The 24,722-nt window shown below is 38.8% G+C and overlaps 1 protein-coding gene across 4 annotated transcripts in view; it reads right to left on the bottom strand.

Moving 5' to 3' along the window:
• Window positions 1-24,722, bottom strand: part of Parg (poly(ADP-ribose) glycohydrolase) — a 108,667-nt gene that overhangs the window by 39,087 nt on the left and 44,858 nt on the right. For all 4 annotated transcript variants that reach the window (XM_059274112.1, XM_059274110.1, XM_059274109.1 and 1 more), the window contains 5 exons: window positions 22,405-22,497; window positions 18,399-18,556; window positions 9,951-10,030; window positions 5,702-5,762; window positions 942-1,017 (listed from right to left, as the gene is read on the bottom strand). In XM_059274112.1, coding sequence (XP_059130095.1) covers window positions 942-1,017; window positions 5,702-5,762; window positions 9,951-10,030; window positions 18,399-18,556; window positions 22,405-22,497 — 468 coding nt within the window. The remainder of the gene's footprint in view (window positions 1-941; window positions 1,018-5,701; window positions 5,763-9,950; window positions 10,031-18,398; window positions 18,557-22,404; window positions 22,498-24,722) is intronic.

The raw sequence follows: 24,722 nt of genomic DNA, 5'->3' as shown, positions 1-24,722 counted from the left end.
ATAGACAAATTACTAATATAACTGGACAATGTGGAGCATGCCTATAGCCCTGGCACTCAGAAGGCAGAGAGACAGAGGATCATATGGTTAAGAGCACCTTGGATTACACAGTGAGTCCAAGATCAGCCTGAGCAACACAGTGAGAACCTGTATTACAGAACCCAAAATAAACAGGAAACAGAGCATGCTTCTTTTTAGATTTGACTTATAAATACGTCTACATGAAGGACTGTTCTAGAAAGAATACAATTCTTTAGCTACTTTGGAACTTACGTCTTTGACCTCATTAAGCTTTTGCCTCAGACTCTCAAATGTTAGGATAACAGGCACGTAATACTGTGCCTAGCTTCTTAATCATTATTTCTCTCAGATTTTGGAAAGAAGTAGTAATAGTAACAACTTGATAGCAAGGATGAAGGAACAGACAGGATTACCTGCTTTTCAATAGAGAAAAGACCGTACAAATAGCTACCTCACGTGCTTTGAAAGTGTTATACACGGGAAAGAAGTCTGTTTTATCAATCAGTCCTAGATGTCTGCCTCCTATACCCAAACAAGGCTTTTGGTGGCATAAAAACATCAAACTAGTCGTGATTTGGGACAAAAACAAGCCTTTAAAGGAAAGGAACAAAATTGCCTCCTGACAGCTTGTCAAGACAATACCCTGGGAACTTGGTCCTCTGTCAATCCACAGTCAATGTCTGAACCAAGAGGACTGATGCTGTCCAGATCTTGGGACTTTCTGTCAAAAGCTTTTGTAAGAGGCACAGGAGCATACATGGGCAATAACAGCTGTCAACGTGATCTGTTCTGTGTTTTTCCCCATACTTTTTTGCATTAGATCAATTTAGGAGACAAACAAGTTTTCAAATTTCCTTTTCTGTCAAAAACCTGGCAAGAAGAAAGTCTTAAATATACATATACTTCTGATATTTACCTACCTGTAGCATGCCTCGGCCATTGCCTTCTATGGTACCCTCGTAAGTGACATGTAATCGTGTCAGGGGTTTTTCACATCTAGAATACAGAAAGTATTTTCTTAGATAACTAATTCACAACACACAAATCTGAAAATACAAATGACTATGAACAAACAAACAAATGAAACCACCAAGAATCAATCGCAAGAGCCAGAAATAAATATTAACAATTATGGTATTAATTCTCCCAATTTTTTCTCACTCAAATATGCATATTTGCATTAAAATGAGACAGAATATTATTTTCCCCTACATGAAACTGAGTTAAGAAATTTCTCAAGACAAAAATGAAAATATATGAAACTTTATTATGATGCTAGAGTTTGCAACTGCTTGGTTCTTAGACGGGCCCTATTTTCACTAGGTTGATAACTAGTGTTTAGGGAGGGGTGCCACTGGGATTCCGATCTATGGAATTTTTATATTAACATTGTTGACAGATAAACCTAGCATTTTAAGTAATTACTCAGGAGATGCAATTATTTTCTTTTTCATAAACTATGGTTACTGAGATATTGGCCTGTGTTACATTAGGTTGATAATTTCATTGTATTAACAACGTTTGAAGATGTTATTTTTTTTTTCTTAGTAGATTCACCTCCCCAATTGCTTATTGAATAAAAAAGCTATATTAGGATATAATAAACATTTTATATCTACTATAACATATAGATGCTAACTTAAATAGTACTCACTTTATTTATCTATTTATTTATTTATCTATCTATCTATCTATCTATCTATCTATTTATTTATTCTATTTATTTATTTTTTATTTCAGGGCTGAGGACTGAACCCAGGGCCTATCTATCTATCTATTTATTTATTCTATTTATTTATTTTTTATTTCAGGGCTGAGGACTGAACCCAGGGCCTATCTATCTATCTATTTATTTATTCTATTTATTTATTTTTTATTTCAGGGCTGAGGACTGAACCCAGGGCCTTGCGCTTGCCAGGCAAGCGCACTACCACTGAGCTAAATCCCCAACCCCTTAAATAGTACTCTTATAATGTTTTTGAGTAGGTGATGAATAAGCACACAAAGTACACACACACACACACACACACACACACACACACACACACACACAATTTAGAAGTGCTATTTATTGCTGAGATTTACTGTCCCAATTTTATGAGCCCACAAACATTTGTGGCAAAACTCTAGCCTGACAGATAAGCTTAATTAAGATCATTTAATACAACTTCCATTCTAAAAACTTTATTTGGATTAACTCATTTAGAATAACCCACACTTTACAAATGGAAAAGAAAATAAGAAAGCATTTAATTGATTTACTCAAGTTAGTAAATAAAAAGCAGTGAGATTTGAACCCAAGTAGCCTCTTATTGATCGAAATTAACAGTATATCATGCTTTTAGAAAAGATTATATAATCTTCTGTAGAAAGTCTATAGGTTTGATTCTGTAGTAACACTTTAATTGTACTTTGTTTATCTTGTATGCATGTGTGTTTGTGTGTGGGCTCACTCAATACTTGTGTACCAGGTAGAAGACAACTGTGGGAGCTGGTTCTCTCCTTCCCTCATGTGGGTTCTGGGAATGGAACGCAAGTAGATTGGTTTTAAACTCCTTTCCTTGTCCTAGTTTCCTAGTCATTTTATTCCGAGGGAGACTGCCTATGAGGATACAAAAGAAAGACAACCAGGCATGCTCCAGAAATCTGTGAACTGTCAATCGAGACTACTTTGGTTGGCAACATTTCTCCAAAACTGAAGTTGGCAACCATGTGCACCAGTTCTCACTGTAATTAGGGAATGACTACAAACTCGGTGTGGTTTGTCAGACAAATCCTTTAACCTCCTAATAGTTCTCCACTTTTAGCCTTGGCAAATACTCTGCATTCTTGCCCCCAAGAATCAAAGATATAGATTATGTGATCAACTAAGCCTGGCTAAAGTGCCTGCTAATGTCAAAGGGCTACCTGGAACATGCTAGAAACAGACTCAGGAAAGCCTATAACTCCATGACACCCATGCTGTCCCATACTCTTGGCAGTACCAAGAATCCTTATCTCTTCATCTATCTATCTATCTATCTATCTATCTATCTATCTATCTATCTATCATCTATTCATTCGTCCATCCATCCATCCATCCATCCATTCATTCATTTATTTAGTTAGTTATGTTTTTCATGACAGGGTTTCTCTGTGTAGCCTTGGTTGTCTGGAAACTAGTTCTGTATACCAGGCTGGCCTTGAACTAACAGAAATCCTCCTGCCTCTGCCTTCAGAGTGCTGGGATTAAAGGTGTGCCCCACCACCACCTGGCTGAGTCATTTGTCTGTAAATGCATTCATTTTCCTGGTCCTGTGGAGCCTGGAAGACCAACTGTTATTACATTCCCCAACTCACTCCCGAAGCAACTAAAACAAACAAGACGCCAATAGAGTAAAATTAAGTTAGAAAAACTACCAAGTTAGGTTGTGCCCATCAGAGTTAAAGGGACAACAGGTCTCACATAGGGACAGTTACTGTGTTCCCTTCCCAAAGCAGCCACACCAGTGTCTGCATTTCCACCTGTCCATGGTGACGTCGGGTGCCCTTTACGGTAGTGACAGGCTAGTGAGCACTGTGAAGGATCTAGAAAAAACTGATAGCAAAGTGACATGAATAAAACATACTGTATTCCTCAGTTCCTGTGTCTCAGAACAGAAGAAGAGCAGAGAAAAGGAATGCTTTCTACTCTAGTTTGGACAGGTGACACAGTAGAATGCTTAGTTCTAGTCCACACATTTTAAGAGAAACATGAAATCAAGGTATGTTAAAGGCAAGTTTACGATCCAAAAATGAGTTAGTATACAACTTGTATCAATGTTAGAAGTAGAGGTCAAGAAAGCAATTTTAAGGTATGAAAAAAGGCCAAATGTTGAAGAACTTTACAAATCCTATTCACTAATTGTAGGGCCAGAAGAAAATAACCAAGAATAGAGGAAGGGACTTAAAGAAGACAGATGATTTTGGTGAAATACAATGTTAGGTACTAAGCAGCTAACAATGAATGGATTGGACTGTGTTAAAACAATGACTTTCTCATCAATGAGCCTGTTTGGTCTCCATCCATTGAAGGGATGGTAGAGTCACTGGCACTCTAGTGGGCTTCCTGGACTGCTTTTATCTCAAACTGCCATGGTTCTAAGTACACTTCTTTCCTGGCTCATGCCTTCTTCATGTTCATGTTGGTTTTTCCATCCACTGCTCTCTATTAAGAATCATTTCAATCACGCACTCAGCCTGTTGAAGTTCTCTGACAAATAAACATCCGTGAGGACTAAAGCATCACCTAGGTAGACAAGTCCCTTCAAGTTAACTACCTTAAGAGTTATTCTCCTTCTTCACTAATTCTGAACAATACTACAAACTATGAAAAACATCAGAAAAGAGAGGTATTTCTTAACGTGAAATACATACAAAAACGTACACGATGTGGTGGAATTTTGTGTATGCTCTAACAAATAAAGCTAGCCAACCACAGAGTTTGCCATAGAGGCCAGGCAGTGGTGGCACACACCTTTAATCCTAGCACTCGGAGGCAGAGGCAGATCTCTGTGAGTTCAAGGCCACCCTGGACTACACGAGATTAATCTAATCTAAAAGAGAAACAGCCAGGTGGTGATGGCACACACCTTTAATCCCAGCACTAGGGAGGTTGAGACAGGAAGTGATATGGCTGGATGGAGAAAGGAATATAAGGCGGGAGGAGACAGGATCTCAGAGGCATTTAAGTCTGAGGATCTCCCCCTTTCGGGTGAGGAGCTGGTAAGTTGAGAAGTGGCTGTGGCTCGTTTCTTTCTCTTTCTGATCTTTCAGCATTTACCCCAATATCTGGCTCCAGGTTTTTATTATAAGACCAATTAGGATTTGTGCAACAGCACACAGTAAAGGTTATCATATCTTTCTCTGTATTTAAAAAGCTGGCCCATATTTCTTTAACCATTGGGAATTTTCTCTAGATTAGGAAATGTATTAACTATTTCAGAGTATTTAAGATCTTACAAATGTGGATTAACTCAGACTGGCTATTACTCTCCTCAGCATTTCCAGATAAAACATGAACAACTGTATTTCGTGGGGACGCCACAAAATCTGTCAATTATACATGTGGAAAAATCAAACCTCAAAATTCCTGATCTACCAATTCTAAAACAGTAAATGAGATGTTTCTCTGTATTGTCCTCTAGGAGGAAAATCCATTAAAATATAAACATTGACTGCATGGGGTGTCAGGGAGAACATGGATGCTCCCCTTAGTAGCAGCATCTTTATATGTAAAAACTCTCATTTCTAAACAACTGAGTTTCAGGTCTAAACGAAGTCAAAGATAAGAATTTTATTTAAAAGACACATTCTAACAACAAGAAGCAAGACGAGTCATTTATGGGAAGAAACTCCTTGGATACAGGGCAATTAAAGGTTAAAAACCCATCTTTCCAAGAGCTGTAAAAGAGAATCCTCTTGTGATCAAACAGACCTTGTAATTCTAAGGTTGATGTTTTTTGGTTTTGTTTTTGATTTTTTGGTTTTTGGTTTTTCAAGACAGGGTAGCTGTGTAGCTCTGGCTGTCCTGGAGCTAGCTCGCTCTGTAGCCCAGGCTGGCCTGGAGCTCCATAGAGATCCACCTGCCTCTGCCTCCTGAGTGCTGGGATTAAAGCTGTGTGCCACCACCACCTAGCTTGATCGTTGTTTTTATTATTACCTTTCCCATTCTGGAAAATCTTCAAGACTCTGTCTTGTAAACGTCACCAATCCAGTAGGTTCTAAAAAAGTCATAAAAGAGAACAAACATACAAAGTATTAAATTTTAATTTGACATATACTCAACAAAAGAATCTGACTAACAGCACCTGAAAACTAAGTACAACCAGGAACAGAGGTGTATGTCTGCAATCCCAGTGCTGGGGTGGAAGCAGGATGATGTTAATTCTGTTACCTACTGAACTTGCAGACAGGGAGTCCTTGGATACAGAGGTCAAAATAAGGACTAAAAAAATGCTACCTTCTTAATATCAGGATCGCCTTCTATAAAACAATAATCCTTCACTAAATAAAATTATAAATAACAGTACAATAGTATGATTTGAGAGCTAGTACTTTTTGGTGATGGTGGTGCTTTAAAAACTGAAAAGGAAAAATTTAGGGAAAAAAGATGATCTGTTTTTAAAGAAATTAGAGACTCAAAAAGATCAAAATTAAGTATTACTAATGTAGTCAATAATTTTGGAGAAAAAAATTTTGGCTAGATTTACTGTATGGTTTTTTTGTTTTATTTTGTTTTTTAGTCAAAAGCAAAAAATAAGACAGCTGGCCAGAAGTAATTTGTGTGCTTCCGACCAAAGAACAAGCTAAAAGGCTGATGGCATGTCTGCTGTCTTCTGGGGGAAAAGGCTCTTAAGCCTAAGAAAGAGATGTCAGAGACTATTAGTGGTGATGGTGCTGCGTCCAGCGGAAGGTCAGCAGTAACTTCCTTCTCTCATTCTGTGGACAGTTCTGCCTTTCTGTACTGTTCTGTACCAGTAACATACAGAACAACTCAAATATATAGGGCAGCAGTATCAGAGCCAGGACGTTTTGTTAATACAGATAGTAAAATAGCCTTTAGATTATTTAAGACAAATGCACAGCATACTTAAAATTCACAAGAAATCAAATAATCCAACACAAGAGAAGCAATGTACATACATATGAAAGCAATGTCTAGCTTATCATTCAATTACTCAGCCGAGAAATAAGGTCATAAATGTCACTCACACATAGTAGAGACTAAGGGAAAGTGATCAACAAACACTGCAGGAAGGCAGGAGAAGGAAGAGAATGGGGAGAGTGACATGGCTATCCTGACAGAAACAGTAACACATCTTGAGAGCATGTCTAAGTCATCGAGTTTGAAATATTTAACCTATAACAATCTTTATTTCTGAAGCTATATAAAACACTTCAATTCAGAAGACTAGTACATCTTGCTAGAATTACATGTTATCCATTCTAAAGCTATGTTTTGGTTTTGTTTCTTTCATATATTAAGTTTCTGAAACAAGCATACTATTTTACAGTGGAGCTACTGAGGCGTGGGTCTGGATTAAAATACAGCCTTCCCAGAAAAGACTGGCATCTGCTTTAACAGTCACCTTGGGGCTCCACTGACGTGACACTGGATTAAGCCCTGCTGCAGGCCTTTGCAGACCACACTGGTGGCAGGACTGCAGGCCTGGTACTCGAAGCGTACGGGTCAAATTCTCAGAGCTTCTCCCTCTCCTCTATCTAGAGTCACAGCAGAGATGTCTAAGTTTCTACTGTCTCCTTTCTGCATAGCCAGGCTGACTTCTCCTTTATCCGTGACTAAGACCACGGATGTGTGGGGTGCCAGTTCTGTGTGACAGCTCACCTAGGACAGTCTCCCATTTCTGAGTGTCTCCTTAGAAACACAGGTGTTTCTCCTCTTATACATATAGACATAATGTGACGGAACTCCCTACCATCTATGGTGTCCTGGAGTTTAATGCACTACGGTACTTGAAACCAATTTCTGAAGTCTCTGTACAGCAGACTCCAGAAACTCTCCTATAAGCTTTCATTCCCCTCGTGTTTTCTCCTTCACCAGAGTCACATCAAGACCTAGAGTAACACTGCGCTGTATTTTGACAGGAAAGTAAATTACTATGCATGGGGGGGGGGCAAGAAAGAAGCAACTTTTGTTTATATAAATTTATTTATTTATATATAATTTCTTTAATCTAAGTTCCAAAGCTTAAGAGGGTTTATATATTCCTAGTTAAACAAACAAAAGCTTTTAAATTTTTCCTCAAAGTAAATGAAGTCTTAAAACTTAGAAAAGCAAATTAGCTTTTAGAAAAGAATTATATGATTTGACTCTCAAAATAGAAAAGTCAACTTTCAATAACTTATTTATATCTAAAACATGTTAATAAAAATAATTAGTAGCGCCAAGCAGTGGTGGCGCACGCCTTTAATCCCAGCACTCGGGAGGCAGAGGCAGGCGGATCTCTGTGAGTTCGAGACCGGCCTGGTTCCAAGTTCCAAGAAAGGCGCAAAGCTACACAGAGAAACACTGTCTCGAAAAACCAAAGGAAAAAAAATTAGTAGCTTGATACTACATTGGATTACATAATTGTAATTCTAGTACTTAAAGGTGGGGATAGGAGTTCAAGGCTAGCCTGTGCTACACAATGAGACCCTATCTCAACAGTTACATTTCTCTCTGTCTCTCTCTCTCTCTCTCTCTCTCTCTCTCTCTCTCTCTCTCTCTCTCTCTCTCTCTCTCTGTGTGTGTGTGTGTGTGTGTGTGTGTGTGTCTGTGTCTGTGTGAGTGTAAGCCAGAGAATGTTAGGGTATTCCTCAGGCACTGCCAACTTCTATTCATTCATTCATTCATTCATTCACTCACCCATTTACTTACTTATTTAAGACAGGGTCTCTCACTGGCCTACTAGGCTGGATTGGTAGCTTGTCAAGTAGGTTAGGCTGGCTGGCCAGAGAAGACAGGGAATAGCCTGTCTCTGTTATTTCAATGCAGAGATTACAAGTGCCCACCATCACACCTGGCTTTTTTTCACATGGGTTCTAGGGAATCAACCTAAGATCCTCGCCAGCACTTTACCAACTCCCCAACCCAAAGGTCACATTTTTAACAAATCATTATAAATTCTAATTTAGTTGTGTTTCTTATAAGCCTGAACAACCCTGCATCCTCCTTAACATTTCTTTCAGTACAGGGTGCAAAATTAAATTAAGTAAGCTATAAATACTATTTTATTAAGAACATGGTTTTCTCCTTAAATATCAAAATCTTCTTCACCAGACTTCTCTCTAAAAGTTTGACAATATTTTAGCAACACTGTATTTAAAGGGGTAAATGACCTTAGAAGGATTTCAAGATCATACTGAAGACTATCCTCCAAGCTGGAGGCCCAGAAAGGACAAAGGCTCATCTCACTTGACCACACTAGACCTGACTTACTCAGCAAGTCTTCTGGCTTTCCTATACCTTGTAGGAAAGTCTACCTACTGGTAATAGTTAACATATTAAGTATGTATCTTCTTGCTTAATATCTGCAACTACCTTATGAGGTAATTATAATCACACTTCTACCTCACAGATGAGAATCTGCTTTGGGGAAAGAAAGATAGTAAGGTCCCACAGAGGAAGACAGACATGTTTACACTAAGTGTGACTCAGTCTCATAAAAACTCTATGTAGGGCTTAGCAGATGTTGACACAAACTAGAGTTGCCTTAGGAGAAGGAATCTCAGTCAGGGAATTGTCCAGATCAAACTGGTCTGTGGTCATGTCTGTGAGACACTATTTTGCTTGATGACTGATTGGAAGGGCCCAGCCTACTTTGGCCAGTACCATCCCTAGGCAGCTGGGCCTGAGCTGCATAAAAAGCTGAGCCAGTAAGCAAGGATCTACCATGGTGTCTGCTTCAGTTTCTGCTTAAATTCCTGCCTGGACTTCTCTTTGTGATGAACCATGACCTGAAAGGATAAGCTAAGTAACCCTCACCCCAAGCTACTTTTTGCCACTGTGTTTATCATGGTCACAAACCATGACAGTGGGGCAGGAACAAGGAATGAGAGAAAAAACAAATTATTTTATCTATAAAAAGTAAGCTAGCTAATGCTTCTTTAAATAAAAAGCATCCTAAAGGTATTTTCTGGTCATTGTACTTTCTTTTGAAAGTGATTTAGAGTCACAACAACCCTTGGGTATGTATTTCAAAGTACAAAGGTCTAATTTCAGATATTGCAGTACACATTTATGTCTATACATAAACAGTATAAATCTAGGATATTATATTAAATCATTATTGTTTAAATGTGCTTAAACAAGCAAATATACTTCAAAATACAAAATATTTCTCAGATTATTTGATTTGAATTTTCATCATCAGCAAGGAAAATTATAGTTACAAATGAAAGGAATTTACTTTTCTCTGTGACTCTTCGGAAGTAGCAGAAGAGTGTTTTTAGTTTCTCTGGTTTCCTTGATGAACGTCCTTCAAACAACCTGAAAGAGGCCAGAAGTACAAGAGTTAAATGCTTTTGTAGTTACAAAGACCAAATCTCTATTTTTAATCAAATATTAAAACCAAATTCTTCCAGAATCAGTCCTGGGACTTTGGAGAGCCAGAAAGCTGATGTGGATCCAAAGGGCATCTAGAGAGGACTCAACCTGCCTGGAACCAGGCTCCTTCAAAGGTAGCTGAGTCAACAGTACTGCTCTCCTTCCACCCATTCCTCCAGCCCAAACAAGGCACTGTCTTGTGCCCAGTGTCAGTTAGGGCCAGATAGTTAATGTCTTCATGGCAAGTACTCTTTATAATACATACTATATTTAATATACATAATATAATGCATACTATTTAGTTATGTACTCAAACAAAGGGTATCTCAGAAAAGTCCTCATCTGGAGTATTTGTAATAAAGTGAGGGAAGTATGAGAGTCAAGACACAGACAGCTGTGACAAGACACTGGGACTGAATGAGCAGTCTTTGGTAGTTAAACAGTTTCTGTTCTGGACTGGATGTTTCTGTCTTCCTAATAGTCCTGTGTTGAATACAAAATCTCAACAAGGTTCTATTTCGAGATAAGGCCTGTGAGGCTGTGGAGCAGGCTACGTGAGGTCAGATGAGAAGGCTAAATCCTACAGGATTATGTTCCTAAGAAGCAGAGGCAGGGAGTGAGACAGTGAGAAGACATGGTCTGTAAGACGTGAGAAACTCTCACCTCACACTCAATCACCCCTACCTTGACCTGGAATGTCTAGCCCCCAAACTGTCAGAAAATAACCTTTGCCGTTGGAGCCACCGAGCCTGTGCTGTTTTTACAGCAGCTGAGTTAATGCAGATCCTTTGCTCGGTAACGAAAGCCAAGCCTTCTCTGTGCTGCCCAATATCCACAACCTCAATTTGCACTATTTGATTCTGTTTTCTTTGTAATGGCATGGCATTGTTATTGTTAACACGTAATGCAATTTATCCAGAGGAAAGAAATGCAGGGCTTTAGAAGCACATGACCTGGGTAAGTAGTTCATTATAGATTTCACACAAAAGCACACTTTTGGGCATAAGACCTAGTTTTCCAAAGGCATTTAAAAAGCATGCGAAGATTCAGTGGCTATAAATAATGAAGATTTTCTGCCCCGAGTCATATATTCTGCCTTTAAATTCAGAAAGCCTTCAAGTAAAAGTCTTCTTTAGTAAGTGGTAAAATGCGTACCATTTTTAATGATTAGAAGAACAATCTTATGTAAGAATGTAGGAAGGGGCAAGGCAATTCACTGACAATCCTGCAACTAAAGTGACTTAGAAAATGGAAGGAAATACAGCTAAGGATTCTATGTAGAAGGATCTGAATTCAAGTCAACTTCTGGAGAAACAATGTGTATGACCATCACTTAAGAGGAATGCCAATACTGTATGCTCTATTTTAAAAAATAGTTTAACAGTACCTAGAAGATTAATACAAACATGCTTAAATCTAGCTGGCAGCTAAAAAAGAGACTGTAAAAAATGAAGGTTTCGGCTTGGTCTCTTCTGTAATATGTCAACTAGAACAAAGTCTGTTTAAATGAAACAGTCGTGTGGTAGTTTAATTAAACATCCTATATCAATAAATATGATTTACTAAATGAATACCTTGGCCTCTACGCAAAATCCTTTTCTAAAATTACTACTTAACAGAAGAAAGGAGTAAAATAGAAAACACAGCAACCATCCTTATTAGGGACGAATTGATGTGCTATACAATTCAACTAAGGGGAGAAGTTCTTTAACATGACTATTACAGAAATAGGAGAAAATGAGTATTGCCCTTAATGAGTAATTTCCCCATAAGGAAAGATGTCTCATACATGGTCAGCTACTTGCAAAATCACATAAAAGCCCTCATATTTCATAACCATAATCGCAAATTATTAACCTTAGGAGCTCCCTGGGATCACAGACTTATTATCCTGGCAATATGGACTTTTCTTGAACATTATATTGCTATTATTATCATTACAGATGAGAGTAACTGTTTCATTTTACAAATTTAAATCTTAAAGGTACAGACCCGGGCATGGTAGTGCACGCCTACAATCCCCGTATTTGGGATGTCAAGGCAGAAAGATCAGGAGTTCAAGGTCAACTTCAGCTAATGAGTTCAAGGCTAGCCTTAACTACACCACACTCTCTCAAAAGAACCAACCAATCAGCCAAACAGCCAAGCAAAATACTCCCAAATTTCTATAAATCAAGCAGTACCTGAATGTATTACATTCATTCACTATTACAAGCCCAATTTCAAATTACTGTGTAACCAAATAAGATTTCTCCGTTTTTTATGTAAATGTTAGTTTCTTTTTTAAAAAAGGATTTTTATGTGTGTGCACATGTGTGCACATGTGTTATGTGCACAAATGTCATGGTGCATGTGTAGACAATGGTTGGAAGCCACTTCTTTACTTCCACTCTGGGACCTAGGGATCGAATTCAGACATCAGGACTATGTGACAAGCACCTTTCTTGCTGAGCCATTCACCAGCCTTTTCTCACTATTACCATGGTCATCATTTTCATCCTCTTCCTCTTTCACACATAGCTCTGGCTGGCCTAGAACTTGCGATGTTGACCAGGCTGGTCTCAAGTTCAGAGATTTTCCTGCCTCTGCCTCAGAGTGCTGGGATTAAAGGTGAGCACCATTAACTCCTATATTTCTCATTTTCTTACAGAGCCAAGAAGGAACACTCTCTCTCTCTCTCTCTCTCTCTCTCTCTCTCTCTCTCTCTCTCTCTCTCTCTCTCTCTCTGTGTGTGTGTGTGTGTGTGTGTGTGTGCGTGTGTGTGTGTGCGTGTGTGTGTGTAAGTGCAGTCAGTCAGGAGAAATAGGTTTAAAATCTTTATGACAATTCTCCAGTTCGGTTCCACTATGCATAACCACCCAAATAAAATAAATTATTCTATATCTATATCATGTAAAAATAGCAGAATTCACTGGAAATGGACACGAGGGAGGCAGACGACATGAGCCTGCGAAAGAGAGGATAAGAGATACAAGAACAGACAGAAAGACATTCAAGGAGAGAGAAAGAAGGGGCAACTAACAGCTATCAAGTATCATCCGATTTTAAACTTCCCAATATCTTTTCTTTCTAATGCAGATTTTTCAAAGCCCTGGGTATGTATATTTGAAGTGCATTTTCAATCAGCAACATATACACAAATCTGTACGTAAGCCAGGCCATAACAGTCCTTGCCCATGAAGACATTTACATATTTCACTACATGATAATTACAGATTATTTTTAGAAGACAACAGAAAAAAGCTAGTCAGGCAACCTCACTTTGTTCTAAACAAAACATTTGGCATTGTCAAGGGAAGAAGTCAGTAAAGGGTCAGAGAGTTATTAATGTTTTTTTTTTCTTCCATACTTATAGAGAAACATCGTTAACTAAAATCTGACAACATTACTGGAATTAGATTTTTCGCACGCGCGCGCACGCGCACACACACACACACACACACACACACACTTTTAAATTAAAAATCAATCCCACTGGTATATAGTAAATCAAGTCCAAAGCACTATAACCTCCACTTTAAAACAGAAGCAAGTGATAATATGGGATCTAGCCAGAAAGTCATTTCTGGCTCCTTTGTGAGGCACTCTGCCATATGGCCCCAGCAGCATTTTCAATTCAGGGAAGAGGCAGATGTAAAAGCCTCCTGGGCTGCCCACTGCTGAGACCCACAATTTATCTCTGACCATCTAGTTTCCATGTGATTTCAGAAGCATCAATGCTAATCACATTGGAAGCCTTTATATAAATGTTCAGGCTGAGAAAGGCAAGCAGGGGAAAAGGTCAGAAGTATTTAACATAACTAAGCAGGCCTGGAAGAACACAACAATAAATAAAAGAAGGAAGGCTTATTCAATTTATTGACGTCAGCCTCCCACTACATACTTTTACCATTTTTCTTATTCAATCAAGGAGCTAGCCCTATCTCACTTGAGACTGAATATTCTCATTCTCTCTCTCTCTCTCTCTCTCTCTCTCTCTCTCTCTCTCTCTCTCTCTCTCTCTCTCTCTCTCTCTCTCTCCCTATTCCCCCTGAATTTTGTATGGGGAAAAGGGAGCTTTGTTTCCTCTTCCATTTCTTGAGTATTCTCAGAGCACTCTGCTTTGGCAAGGCAGTCAGACATGAAATGCACCAGGCCTGAGCAGAAGAGTGTTCCAGTCTCATTTCTATAGATAAGTCATATGCTCTCCAAAACCTCATCCTATACAAACTTCCCTGCCCGGAAACTCCCACAGAGAGGACAGTGAGCCATAACAGACACATCAGTGGTTATGAATAGTCATCATTTTTGTTGTTTGTTAGGTTAGGGCTGGAGAGATGACTCAGAGGTTAAGAGCACTGACTGCTCTTCTAGAGGACCCAGGTTCTATTCCCAGCACCCACATGGTAGCTCACAACTGTCTCTAACTCCAATTCCAGGGCATCTGACACCCTCACACCAATGCACAAAAAATAAAATGAAAACAACAACAACAAAACAAACAAACAAACAAACCACCTCATAAGAGGAGGCAGGTACACACTGCTGTCCTGGCAAATAGCTGAATACTTGACCTGTGACTTGAATCTTGAAGGAGGAATAAAAATCACATGGAAAGAAGGGCAGTTCAGAAAGTTACAAGGTTTAAAAACAAGACAATTTCCACCTAACAATAAGAACAAAGGATTTAGCTTGCCTAGTCTCTATAACTAGTACACTTAACACAGTGAGGAAAACAATGGTTGCTCGCTATCTATTTGGGCTACACAGAATAAATATCACCCTCATAAGCTCAACTACTGCTTGAATGTGGAAACACACCACACAATGGACATTTATGCAAATAAAAAGCGTGAGGTACAGCATGGATACCACCCTGTTTGCCAACAATGGGATTTTAAGGAAATTCTCTTACATTGATACCATTATTTTTTGGTTGCTAATGCTCCCCTTATTGTTGATAGTATAGACTGACTGTATAACAGGGATTTCCATTCATGTTTTAATGTTTGCAAGCCTTAATATAACTTGAGAATTATGCTAGCCTAAGAGTATTCTTTTTGTTTTGTTTTTAGAGACAGGTTTTCTGTGTAGCCCTGTAGACCAGGCTGGCCTCGAACTCACAGATACCCGCCTGCCTCTGCCTCCCAGTGCTGGGATTAAAGGTGTGTGCCACCACCACCTAGCTGAGTATTCTTACATTTAAATAATTTTATATTTTTCATTTGCTTTAAAAATCCTATAAATGTACTGAAATGTCTTAATTTTGATTTTTTTTAATTAAAAAATTGCATCAGCTACTAATCAGCTTTATTCTAGAATTTTTCTCATCTCCAGGGAGAGAAGTATTTTGTTTTATAATTGTAAAAGACTTAACACAGGCATTTGGAATTAACCTTATGGTACTGGAGAGAATTATAAATACATTTCTGCACTGTCATGTCGAGCTGTCAGAAATGCTGCCCATATGTAATAAGTTTCACTAAAACAATGCAAGCCCACCACCCAGATTTCAGTCTCAAAGACAGTAATCAAGGGTCCTTAGATAATGGCTGGTTCCAGGGCTGGGGAACGGACAATATAAACCTAGAACATTTTATGACTCCAAAAGGGAAGGCTATGCTCAAAAACATGATGGGAATTTGCCAAAAGTGCTCACGAGCCTATTTTTAAATAGCACTAATGATCAAAGAAAAATATAAATAGCAAAATGAATGATAATTACATTAAATTTTATGATGTACAAAAAGATCATTAGTCCATTGGAATATTAAAAAAAATAGAAGTTAAGGGATAGATCTTCCTTACAATAGAATTTCAGTTAATAAACAGAAAATAAAATAGAAAAATTACAATAGGCAAACACTACCATAATAAATGCAGAAAAGATCAACCAACAGATGCTAAAACTATGTGGAAAAATGTGATACCATTTGCAGTATTTTATTTTTCCTAAGAAAACACAGAAGGAAAGTACTTTTTCAGTGGGGAGAACCCAGAAGCCATTACCTTGGCCAGCTGAACCAACTCTAAGATGAATTATAAGCCCATTAATGTGAAGGGTTGAGAAGGACACAAGACCAGTTTTTGTGATATTTCTGCCCAAAGCCATGAACTAGCCCTGTGCCATGGCTCACACATAGAATCTTAGCAGTAGAAGACGGAGAAAGGAGAACCACTGAGAATCTGAAGTCAGCCTGGTCTATAGAGTAACACCTTGTTTTTTTTTTTTTAAAAAAAAGCATGACCTCATTCTAATTGTGAAATAACATTAGCCAAGTTCAGATGGAAAACACTTTACAGGATAACTAATGAGTAGTGTTCAAGGAGGCCAAAGTCATAAAAGGAAGGGAAAATCCTAAGGAACAGGTTGGAGGAATCTAAGCAGACACATGTAATGTAAGATCTAGGTATGAGCTGGATTAGAAAACAAGGGTAACAGAAAAAGTATAAGATTTCATAAGGCTATGGATAAGTTAAGCATTAAGCCAGTATTAACTGCCTAGTTGTGATTATTTTTACTATGTACAAAAGATGTTAAAGCAAAACTACATGAGTTGTACACAGGAACTCTTGGGTTTTATTTCTGCAACTTTTGTTAAGTCTACAAGTAAATTCTTAAGAAACTACACTTACAAAAAGATAAATTAAAAAGAAAGGTTCCACTGTAACATCCTACTTGGAAGATAAAAAGGGACTGCTGCTGTGGGATGTATGGCAAATGTGTTGCTAATTAATCAATAAAACACTGATTGGCCGTTGGCTAGGCAGGAAGTGTAGGCGGGGCAAGGAGAAGAATAAAGCTGGGAAGTGGAAGGCTGAGTCAGAGAGAGACTGACAGCCGCCACCATGACAAGCTGCATGTGAAGATCCTGGTAAGCCATGAGCCATGTGGCAAGGGATAGATTTATGGAAATGAATTAATTTAAACTGTAAGAACAGTTAGCAAGAAGCCTGCCACGGCCATACAGTTTGTAACCAATATAAGTCTCTGTGTTTACTTGGTCGGGTCTGAGTGGCTGTGGGACTGGCAGGTGAGAGAGATTTGCCTTGACTGTGGGCCAGGCAGGAAAACTCAAGCTACAGACTGCGAGGTGGCTTTGTGCTTATGTTAAGGCTGTACCTAACGGGTGCACTGCCTATACCTATGGTGCACACCCTCATAACCAGAGCACATTGTGATCCCAGATGGGACAGGTGGGCATCACAATGCTCACCCCAGTGTGAAGGAGGAGGACAGGAGAGCTTTCTGATGGTTTGCCTTTACCAGGGAAGAAATTCATATTCTAGTCAAATTCCATAAACATACGCTCAGATAAAGCAAGAAAAAGAAGCAAGAGCTGAAGAATTAGCAGTGGGAATAGGGTGGGGAAACATGTTATTTATTTGCCAATAAAGTTTCTTATAATGTTTTTGTGGACAGATGACAGAATACTCACTTGAAAAGTAGCTGAAGTCTAAACATTTATGGATGTATTAATTAATAAATCATAATGTATAAATCTGACAAATAATTTGAATACTCCTTAAAAATTACACTGATAAATTAATCATGTCTATTAAAAAAAGACAAAGTCACTTCATATTTTTTATCCCTCCCACACACAGACACATAGACACAAAATTCCTTCAAGACTTTATATTCTTTTCTTTGAGATAGTTTTACTGTGTAGCCCTGGCTAGTCTGGAACTCGCTATGTATACCAGGCTGGCCTTGAACTAACAGAGTCCACTTGCCTCTGACCTCTCTCAAGTGCTGGATTAAAGGCATGTGCCACCATGTCCAGTGACTATATTTTTATGTAAGATCTTTACAGAAATGAGGGCTTTTATTCCCATTTTTTTTTTTTTTCGAGACAGGGTTTCTCTGTGTAGCTTTGCGCCTTTCCTGGAACTCACTTGGTAGCCCAGGCTGGCCTCGAACTCACAGAGATCCGCCTGGCTCTGCCTCCCGAGTGCTGGGATTAAAGGCGTGCGCCACCACCGCCCGGCTTATTCCCATTTTTTAAATTGCTTCATCATAGGATTAAAATATGCAACAAACGTTCCTGTGACTAATCAAAGTGAGCAACCAGATGGAACACAAGCATTCAGAAGAGGACAGTCTAAGAGCATGGAGAGAACACAGGCACTGGAGTAACTGATATGAAGCCTGGTTGTGATTAACTGGCTCTAGGACTCAGATCAAGCTCTTTACCTCTGTGAACTTTAATTATCTTGTCTGAAAAATGGTCAAAACATCACCTGAATAAAATGCTTATTAACTCTATGATAAGTCACTCAAAAATATTCGTTTCTTCCACTCGTCACAAGGTACTCTCTGAAAACATACCTATTGAAGTTAATGTCTGGGTAACTGGAATACTCTGATTTCATCTTGGCATTCCGTCGGGGGAATGTGCAGAAGAAAGCATTAGCTAAAAGACTGGCGATCTGTTCCTGCGACATTGTGATAGAATGATTCATCTTCTGTTTCAGGAGCGGTATTGGCTGATGGAGGAAACAAAAGTACAGATGAGAAAAGCAATAATTAGTTTAGCAATTTTGAAGACAGAGGTACCAAATTGCATTTTCTAAATTAAGGCAGGAATAATTTCAAGCCATTCTTGAGTCCTTAAATCAGCAATACTGTTAAAGTCAAGGGCTGATATCGGAGAGGATTAGAAAAATGTACTCATCAATCAAGGTGCAGATTTCTTTTTTTTTTTTTTTCTGGAGCTGAGGACCGAACCCAGGGCCTTGTGCTTGCTAGGCAAGTGCTCTACCACTGAGCTAAATCCCCAGCCCCAAGGTGCAGATTTCTAATCATAATGATACTGAAGAGCACACAAAATATTACCTACCAGGGAAAACCAAGACTGCCTCAGCAAATAGATATTAACAAATTACCCTTGTAGTGAAAATTAAAACTAGATGGAGTAAAAATGCAATACTGAGTTGAACTATTATTGTATATGTTATGTTCTTACCTTAAAAATGGTGGGATGAAGTACTTTTTCTTAGTCCAAAATAAAATAATTAATATGATTGAATAAATAAGTCATATCTTCTATTCTAAATCAAACTGCACATTGTTAATTTCTTTATGAGAACCAAATCTAATTTTATGAAAGTATTTAATAGAACACGTGAAAACTGCCACACAGAACTATGTGTAACTTGTAAAAATGAAGGTATTTTCTATATAATAAAACACTCCAAGTCAAGGAAGATGTGGAACATTTTCCTTCAGTTTTTTGCATCTAAAAACGTCTTCTTGTGGCAACCCAAAATCATGACTACATAGGACCTGAGCATTGTGTTCAACGTGTTTTGTTCTAATTTAAATGCTTACACCGTGGTTTTAAAGACACGCTGCTGAAACAAAAGAGCATCTACCAGTTTCCCATGAGTTGTTAAGTTCAAAACAGTCCCCTTGACGCTTTAGAGATCTGTCTTCCTCCCTTCAGCAGCGCTCTGAACCAAGAGTGCTGGGGTCCACACAGATCTCAAGCCAGCTGCCTCAAGTGAACCACTGCCATCAGCCCTCAGGCACCCCCCCCCCCCAACTGCACTCAAGGCAGTTAAGACAGCATTCCCCAGTTAACAGAAAACACACCAGTGTGAGAAGGACAGTTTGATGGCAACGATCTAAAAAACAACAAAGGTAAGCAACAGGGGAAAAGTAAAGAAACTATTTTATCCACCAGGCTGTAGCTGTCGTCTCTTAAAAGACAGAGAACCAAACAGTTCAAGTGGATCTCTATTTTCTCTGCAAAACATTTATTTGCAAGTCAGCTCTGAGGTTAGGCAAAGCAACCAAGTACAGATAACACTCTTGATTGGATTTAACTTTGAACTCTAATTTATCAAGTTATTCATAAAAATGATTTCAAAAATTAGTAAATATTTTAGGCTTAATTGACTTGACACACAAATATTTCTTAACCCTGACAAACAGAATTTTAAAAAAGAGTAAGTAGTTTCCTCTTTCTTGGTGAGAAGAAATGCATAAAACCCACACTTGAGGAAACAAGAGTAGGAATCTTACTGGTAAGTGCTCAGCTAGAAAAAGTAAGAGGCTAAATACCTTACAACAACATATTTCAAAAGTTCCAAAATTTGATTCCTTTGATTTTCTTTTTTAGGAATCCTCTTATCCTCTTAGGTTTGGCCTGTAGTGTGTTACTATGGCAAATCATTAAACACAAGCATATGCAATTTAACTTGTCAAAACATATCTCTACCTCAAATTAAAATGTTAATTTTTTACAACAGAGCAGACTTTTCTGTAAAGAACAGGGCATGGAATTAAGACTTTCTCCCCATTAGTATTCTAATGAAAGAAGGAAAGTATTCTAAGCCAGGATAAAAAGCTAGACAGACATTACTTAGCAACTTATTATAACTTACTGATTTAAATTATTTTGAAGAATAAATATTTCATGAAATAAAATATGAACACCTCTCTTACAGCATGTAAGAGTGCAGCAAAGGAGTGTATCACCCATGTCTAAAGAGTAGACACTGTCCTTTTGAACCAAACATTGAATTAAAAGAGCATTTAACTGAATAAGCTTCACATGAAACCCAGAAGACACAAGAGGATCTCCCTTCCAGGAGATTATCATCTAGTGGGAGAAAACAGGTAAAGCATGAGTCAAAAACAAGGGGGATCTATGAGCTGAATGTTCCAAGATGACTCGCTTCCCTGGGAAAGCGGGAAGGCTTTGCAGCAGAAGTAGCAAAAGAGGGCTAGGAAGTAGGAGGAGCTTCACAAGGAAGGAGAGCAAGCGAAAAGAAGAGACAGAACAGTAGCAAGCAGCTTCCAAGACAAATAACAAGAGCCTTTTAAAATACATTATCTATCTAGTAACATAAACTTTATTTCAGACACAATGTGTTGCTGAGGTGTACCAAAGTCAGGCAGCCTTGGAAACCCGCCATAGAATGCTAATGAGCACGGCATAAAGAAGAGAATGCACTGATCTTGACTGAGGAGAACATGGCCCAAGGTAGGCATCTGGCATGTCTAGGATATTTGGGGCTGTCCTCAAAGACTGTGCTTATAGCTCTGGGTGTGCAATGAGTGGTATCATCCCATCCACCCAGAAATGGTTCAGCCTAAAATAGCCACAGGGCCCCCATGGAGCAAGTGTTAGTAGAATCCTGGTTAGCATCCAAGTACAAGGAAGCTACCCTAGAAATAGAAGACAAAGACAAATTCAGATCACTGTGGGGAAAAAAACACATGAAGAAAACTATGAAGAGCAAAACAGCAACCTTCTGAAGAGTTTAAAAGTATGTTCACAAGCTCCTTAATACTTCTCCTTTAGGAGTGAGTCTCCAGTGGATGCTCCACATCCAGATACATCCAGATACACATAGGAGGTACTAATTTAACTCAGTGGGAGGAAAAAAAAGAAAAAAGAGTATATGATGTTGAGAGGGCATCTGAAAAGAGGCTGTGGGAGGAGTGAGGGTGAGTATGATCAAAATACACTGTTTATATGTATGAAATTCTCAAAAAATAATAAAGATTACATTAAAAACAGAACAACTGGAGGAGTCTAATTTCTTTCCCCTTGGGAATGGCCTAGACTAAGTGACTAGCTTCCAATAAGTACAAGTGACAGCGGATGAGATCTGGCCTAAAAAGCACTACAGCTTCCCTGCTCTCTCCTTCGCAAGGAGGACGGCAGCAACCAAGTCCTGAGGAACTGGTCAGCGTTTAGAAAGGCTCAAGGGAGGCTCCTGCAAAGGTTTAAGTGAAGCTCCAGTCAAGCCTCTAGGTGGCCACAGTCCCCCCTAACACCCTGACTGCAGTCACAAGAGAGAGCAGGAGCCACAACTTACTCAGCAAGCTGCTCTCAAATTCATGACCAACAGAACCTAAGCCACTGGCAGTTTTAAGTCACTACATTTTGAGGTTATCTGTTGGGAGCAATATGTAATTAATGCATTCCAAACAAAATTATGTAATATAGTATTTTTTTCTTTTAGTTTTAAAAGTTAAAAAAATACCATGAATTCACTTTGTAGGAAGGTGAGAGAGATGTAGATAGTATTAAACCTATCTTGAAAAAAGCATACCAAACTCACTAGTCTGTTTTAAAATAATGATTTTAAGAAGACATTGTTTAAACAAATGGAGGAAAAGGAGTCTGAGTAAACAAACTGCAACAATGGAAAGGGAGTGCGAAATGAATGGGGCAACTATAGTGTTCTTTGGCAGTGCCCTCTCTAGCTACTAGCCTCTCCATGGTACAGCAGAGGTGCCATGTTCTTTAGCAGAATCCTCTTTCCCACCTTAGCCATTTGAGTCCAAGGAAAGCACTAAGGAAGTTACATTTACCAACCTGGGTGCAAATATTCGGCAGACAGAGTGCAATTTTCACCATGTCAGGTAAAATGGACTGATACAAATGTTGAGCCTCTGCTTCTTCAAGGACCTGAAAACCAATGAGATATATTGTGTGAACAGTAGTTGTGAACAGTAACCAAGTGATAATTGTGAACCCCCACTGTAAGGTGCAGTGGCATCACCAACCAACACATGTAGAAACAAACCAACAGGCTCACCAACCAACTTACAAATCCATATCATTCACCTAAGTGTCTTTCAAAAACAAAGTATCCCCAAATCAAGTCTCTCTCACATCAACAACATTCACCAATAAATGTAACATTTGTAAAACAAGCAAGCCAGCTCAGCAGGGAAAGGCACTTGCCACCAAGCCTAATTACCTGAATTCAATTCCCCAGGTCCTATACGGTTGAAGAAGACTCTTCTACAAGATGTCCTCTGACCTCCATATGCACACATATATACACATACAAACATATACAATTTTTAATGCAATACATGTAAATAAAAAACAACTCACTCTATCCTTGGTTATATCAGCTGAAAACCGAAACCAAGGGCTCTCTCAGAAGCCCTAAAGGACCCGTTTAATTTCAACAGTCACTAACATCAAGAAACCACCATAAAAGCTCCATAATTATTCTGAAGCATACTATCTGTGTCCAAACTAACCCACTGACCAAGAAACAATGAAGTTCCTTATGATCTTTAATTCTCCCTTATTGGGCACATTTGGGAAGGTTAAAACCACATTTCCTATATCACACCTGAAAGCACACCAAGATGACACTTGTGGTCCATGTTCATCTAGTTTTTAACTCTACAGCAAGAACACAAGACTGTCCTGGATCTTGCTCTGTAGACCAGGCTGGCCTTGTACTCACAGAGATCCGCTTGGCTCTGCCGCCTGAGTGCTGGGATTAAAGGCGTGCACCACCACTGCCTTTCCCTTTCTTATGGGTTACTTAAGGACAGTAGAGAATTTCATTTGCGTATCAAAAACAAAAAACCTTCAGATTGCATCTTTTTAAATAGAAAAATTAAAACAACTATACACAGAACACTCAAATGCATAATGTTTAGTTTCTATATTAATCTTTTATTACATTTGCTTCTGTCACATATCTATCCATTCTTCTATACATACAAGAATCCACTTTTAAATAAATGTATTTTAAGTTACACCATTACATTTCTGTCTATTCATCCATAAAATAAATGTAATTCTTGCAGAATTACAAGGTTTTCAACAAATATCAGGCACGATTATGATGATATGTTATGTAACCCCCTGCCTTAACATTTTATACTGCCACTAGTTAAAGTTTGGGAATTCATTCTCATCTGTGTGATGTTTTCTCCCATGTGTTTAATGAGTCCTCCCTCCATAACTGTACAGCTGAACACACACACCTGTAAGAGCAGTTATTACAGCTTATAATTATTAGTTTTTCTCCCCTCTCCTCAAATGTACAAAATATTGAACATACAAGGATTGTGCTGTAAACATCTCACGTCCCTACTACCGAGCACAGTATATAATACTCACTATTTGCTGAGGAAGAGTTGGCTAAGAATGAAAAGGCTGAGGATGTAGCTCAATGGTTGAGTATTTGCTTAGGAAATACAAAGCCATTGATTTGTTCCCGAGTACCAGTACACCCAGTATAACAGTTAGTGGAGCATGAGAGTTACTATAGCTGTACTCATAAGGAACTGAGTCGGATCCCTGGCAACCATTTAAAAAAAAAAAAAAAAAGGGCAGCAAAGGCAGTGTGGGAGAGGCAGAGAGAGAGGCAGATCCCTGGGTTCGACAGCCGGCTAGACAAGCCTAGCCAGCAAGCCCCAGGTCCTTGTGAGAGACCCTGTCTCAACAAAACAAAGTAATTAAGGCAGATCGCTCTTGAGGAATGGCACCTGAATGACCTCCGGCTCCATGTACACACATGCACATACACGTGCGCACACACAGAGATCCAAAACTAAACGGAAGTCTACACACAGTTGGTGGTAATGAAAGCACAGTTTGTCCTGAAAGAGCTCTGCAGACAAAAAGTACAAGAACACTCAGAAGTCAAAGCTTCAAAGGTGAAGCAGTTGTCTTACACTCCAAACCTGAGTGGCAGACATTAAGACTGGAGGGGTGGGGTTTTCTCCCAGATCCCAATGAAGGGCACTTTAGAGAATGGAGTGCTGGCCAAGAAACTGGAAAACCAGCTATAGAGCCAGATGTTCATTTATTCTCGAATACAGGAAAATCCCAAATTCTTCCTTTTCTTATCCAAAACATGGACAGTGACTCTGCTTAAT

Source organism: Peromyscus eremicus, chromosome 9 (assembly GCF_949786415.1).
Source record: "Peromyscus eremicus chromosome 9, PerEre_H2_v1, whole genome shotgun sequence".
Taxonomy (NCBI): Eukaryota; Metazoa; Chordata; class Mammalia; order Rodentia; family Cricetidae; genus Peromyscus; species Peromyscus eremicus.
The sequence above is the reverse complement of the archived record's forward strand: the minus strand, read 5'-3'. Positions and strand labels throughout refer to the sequence as shown.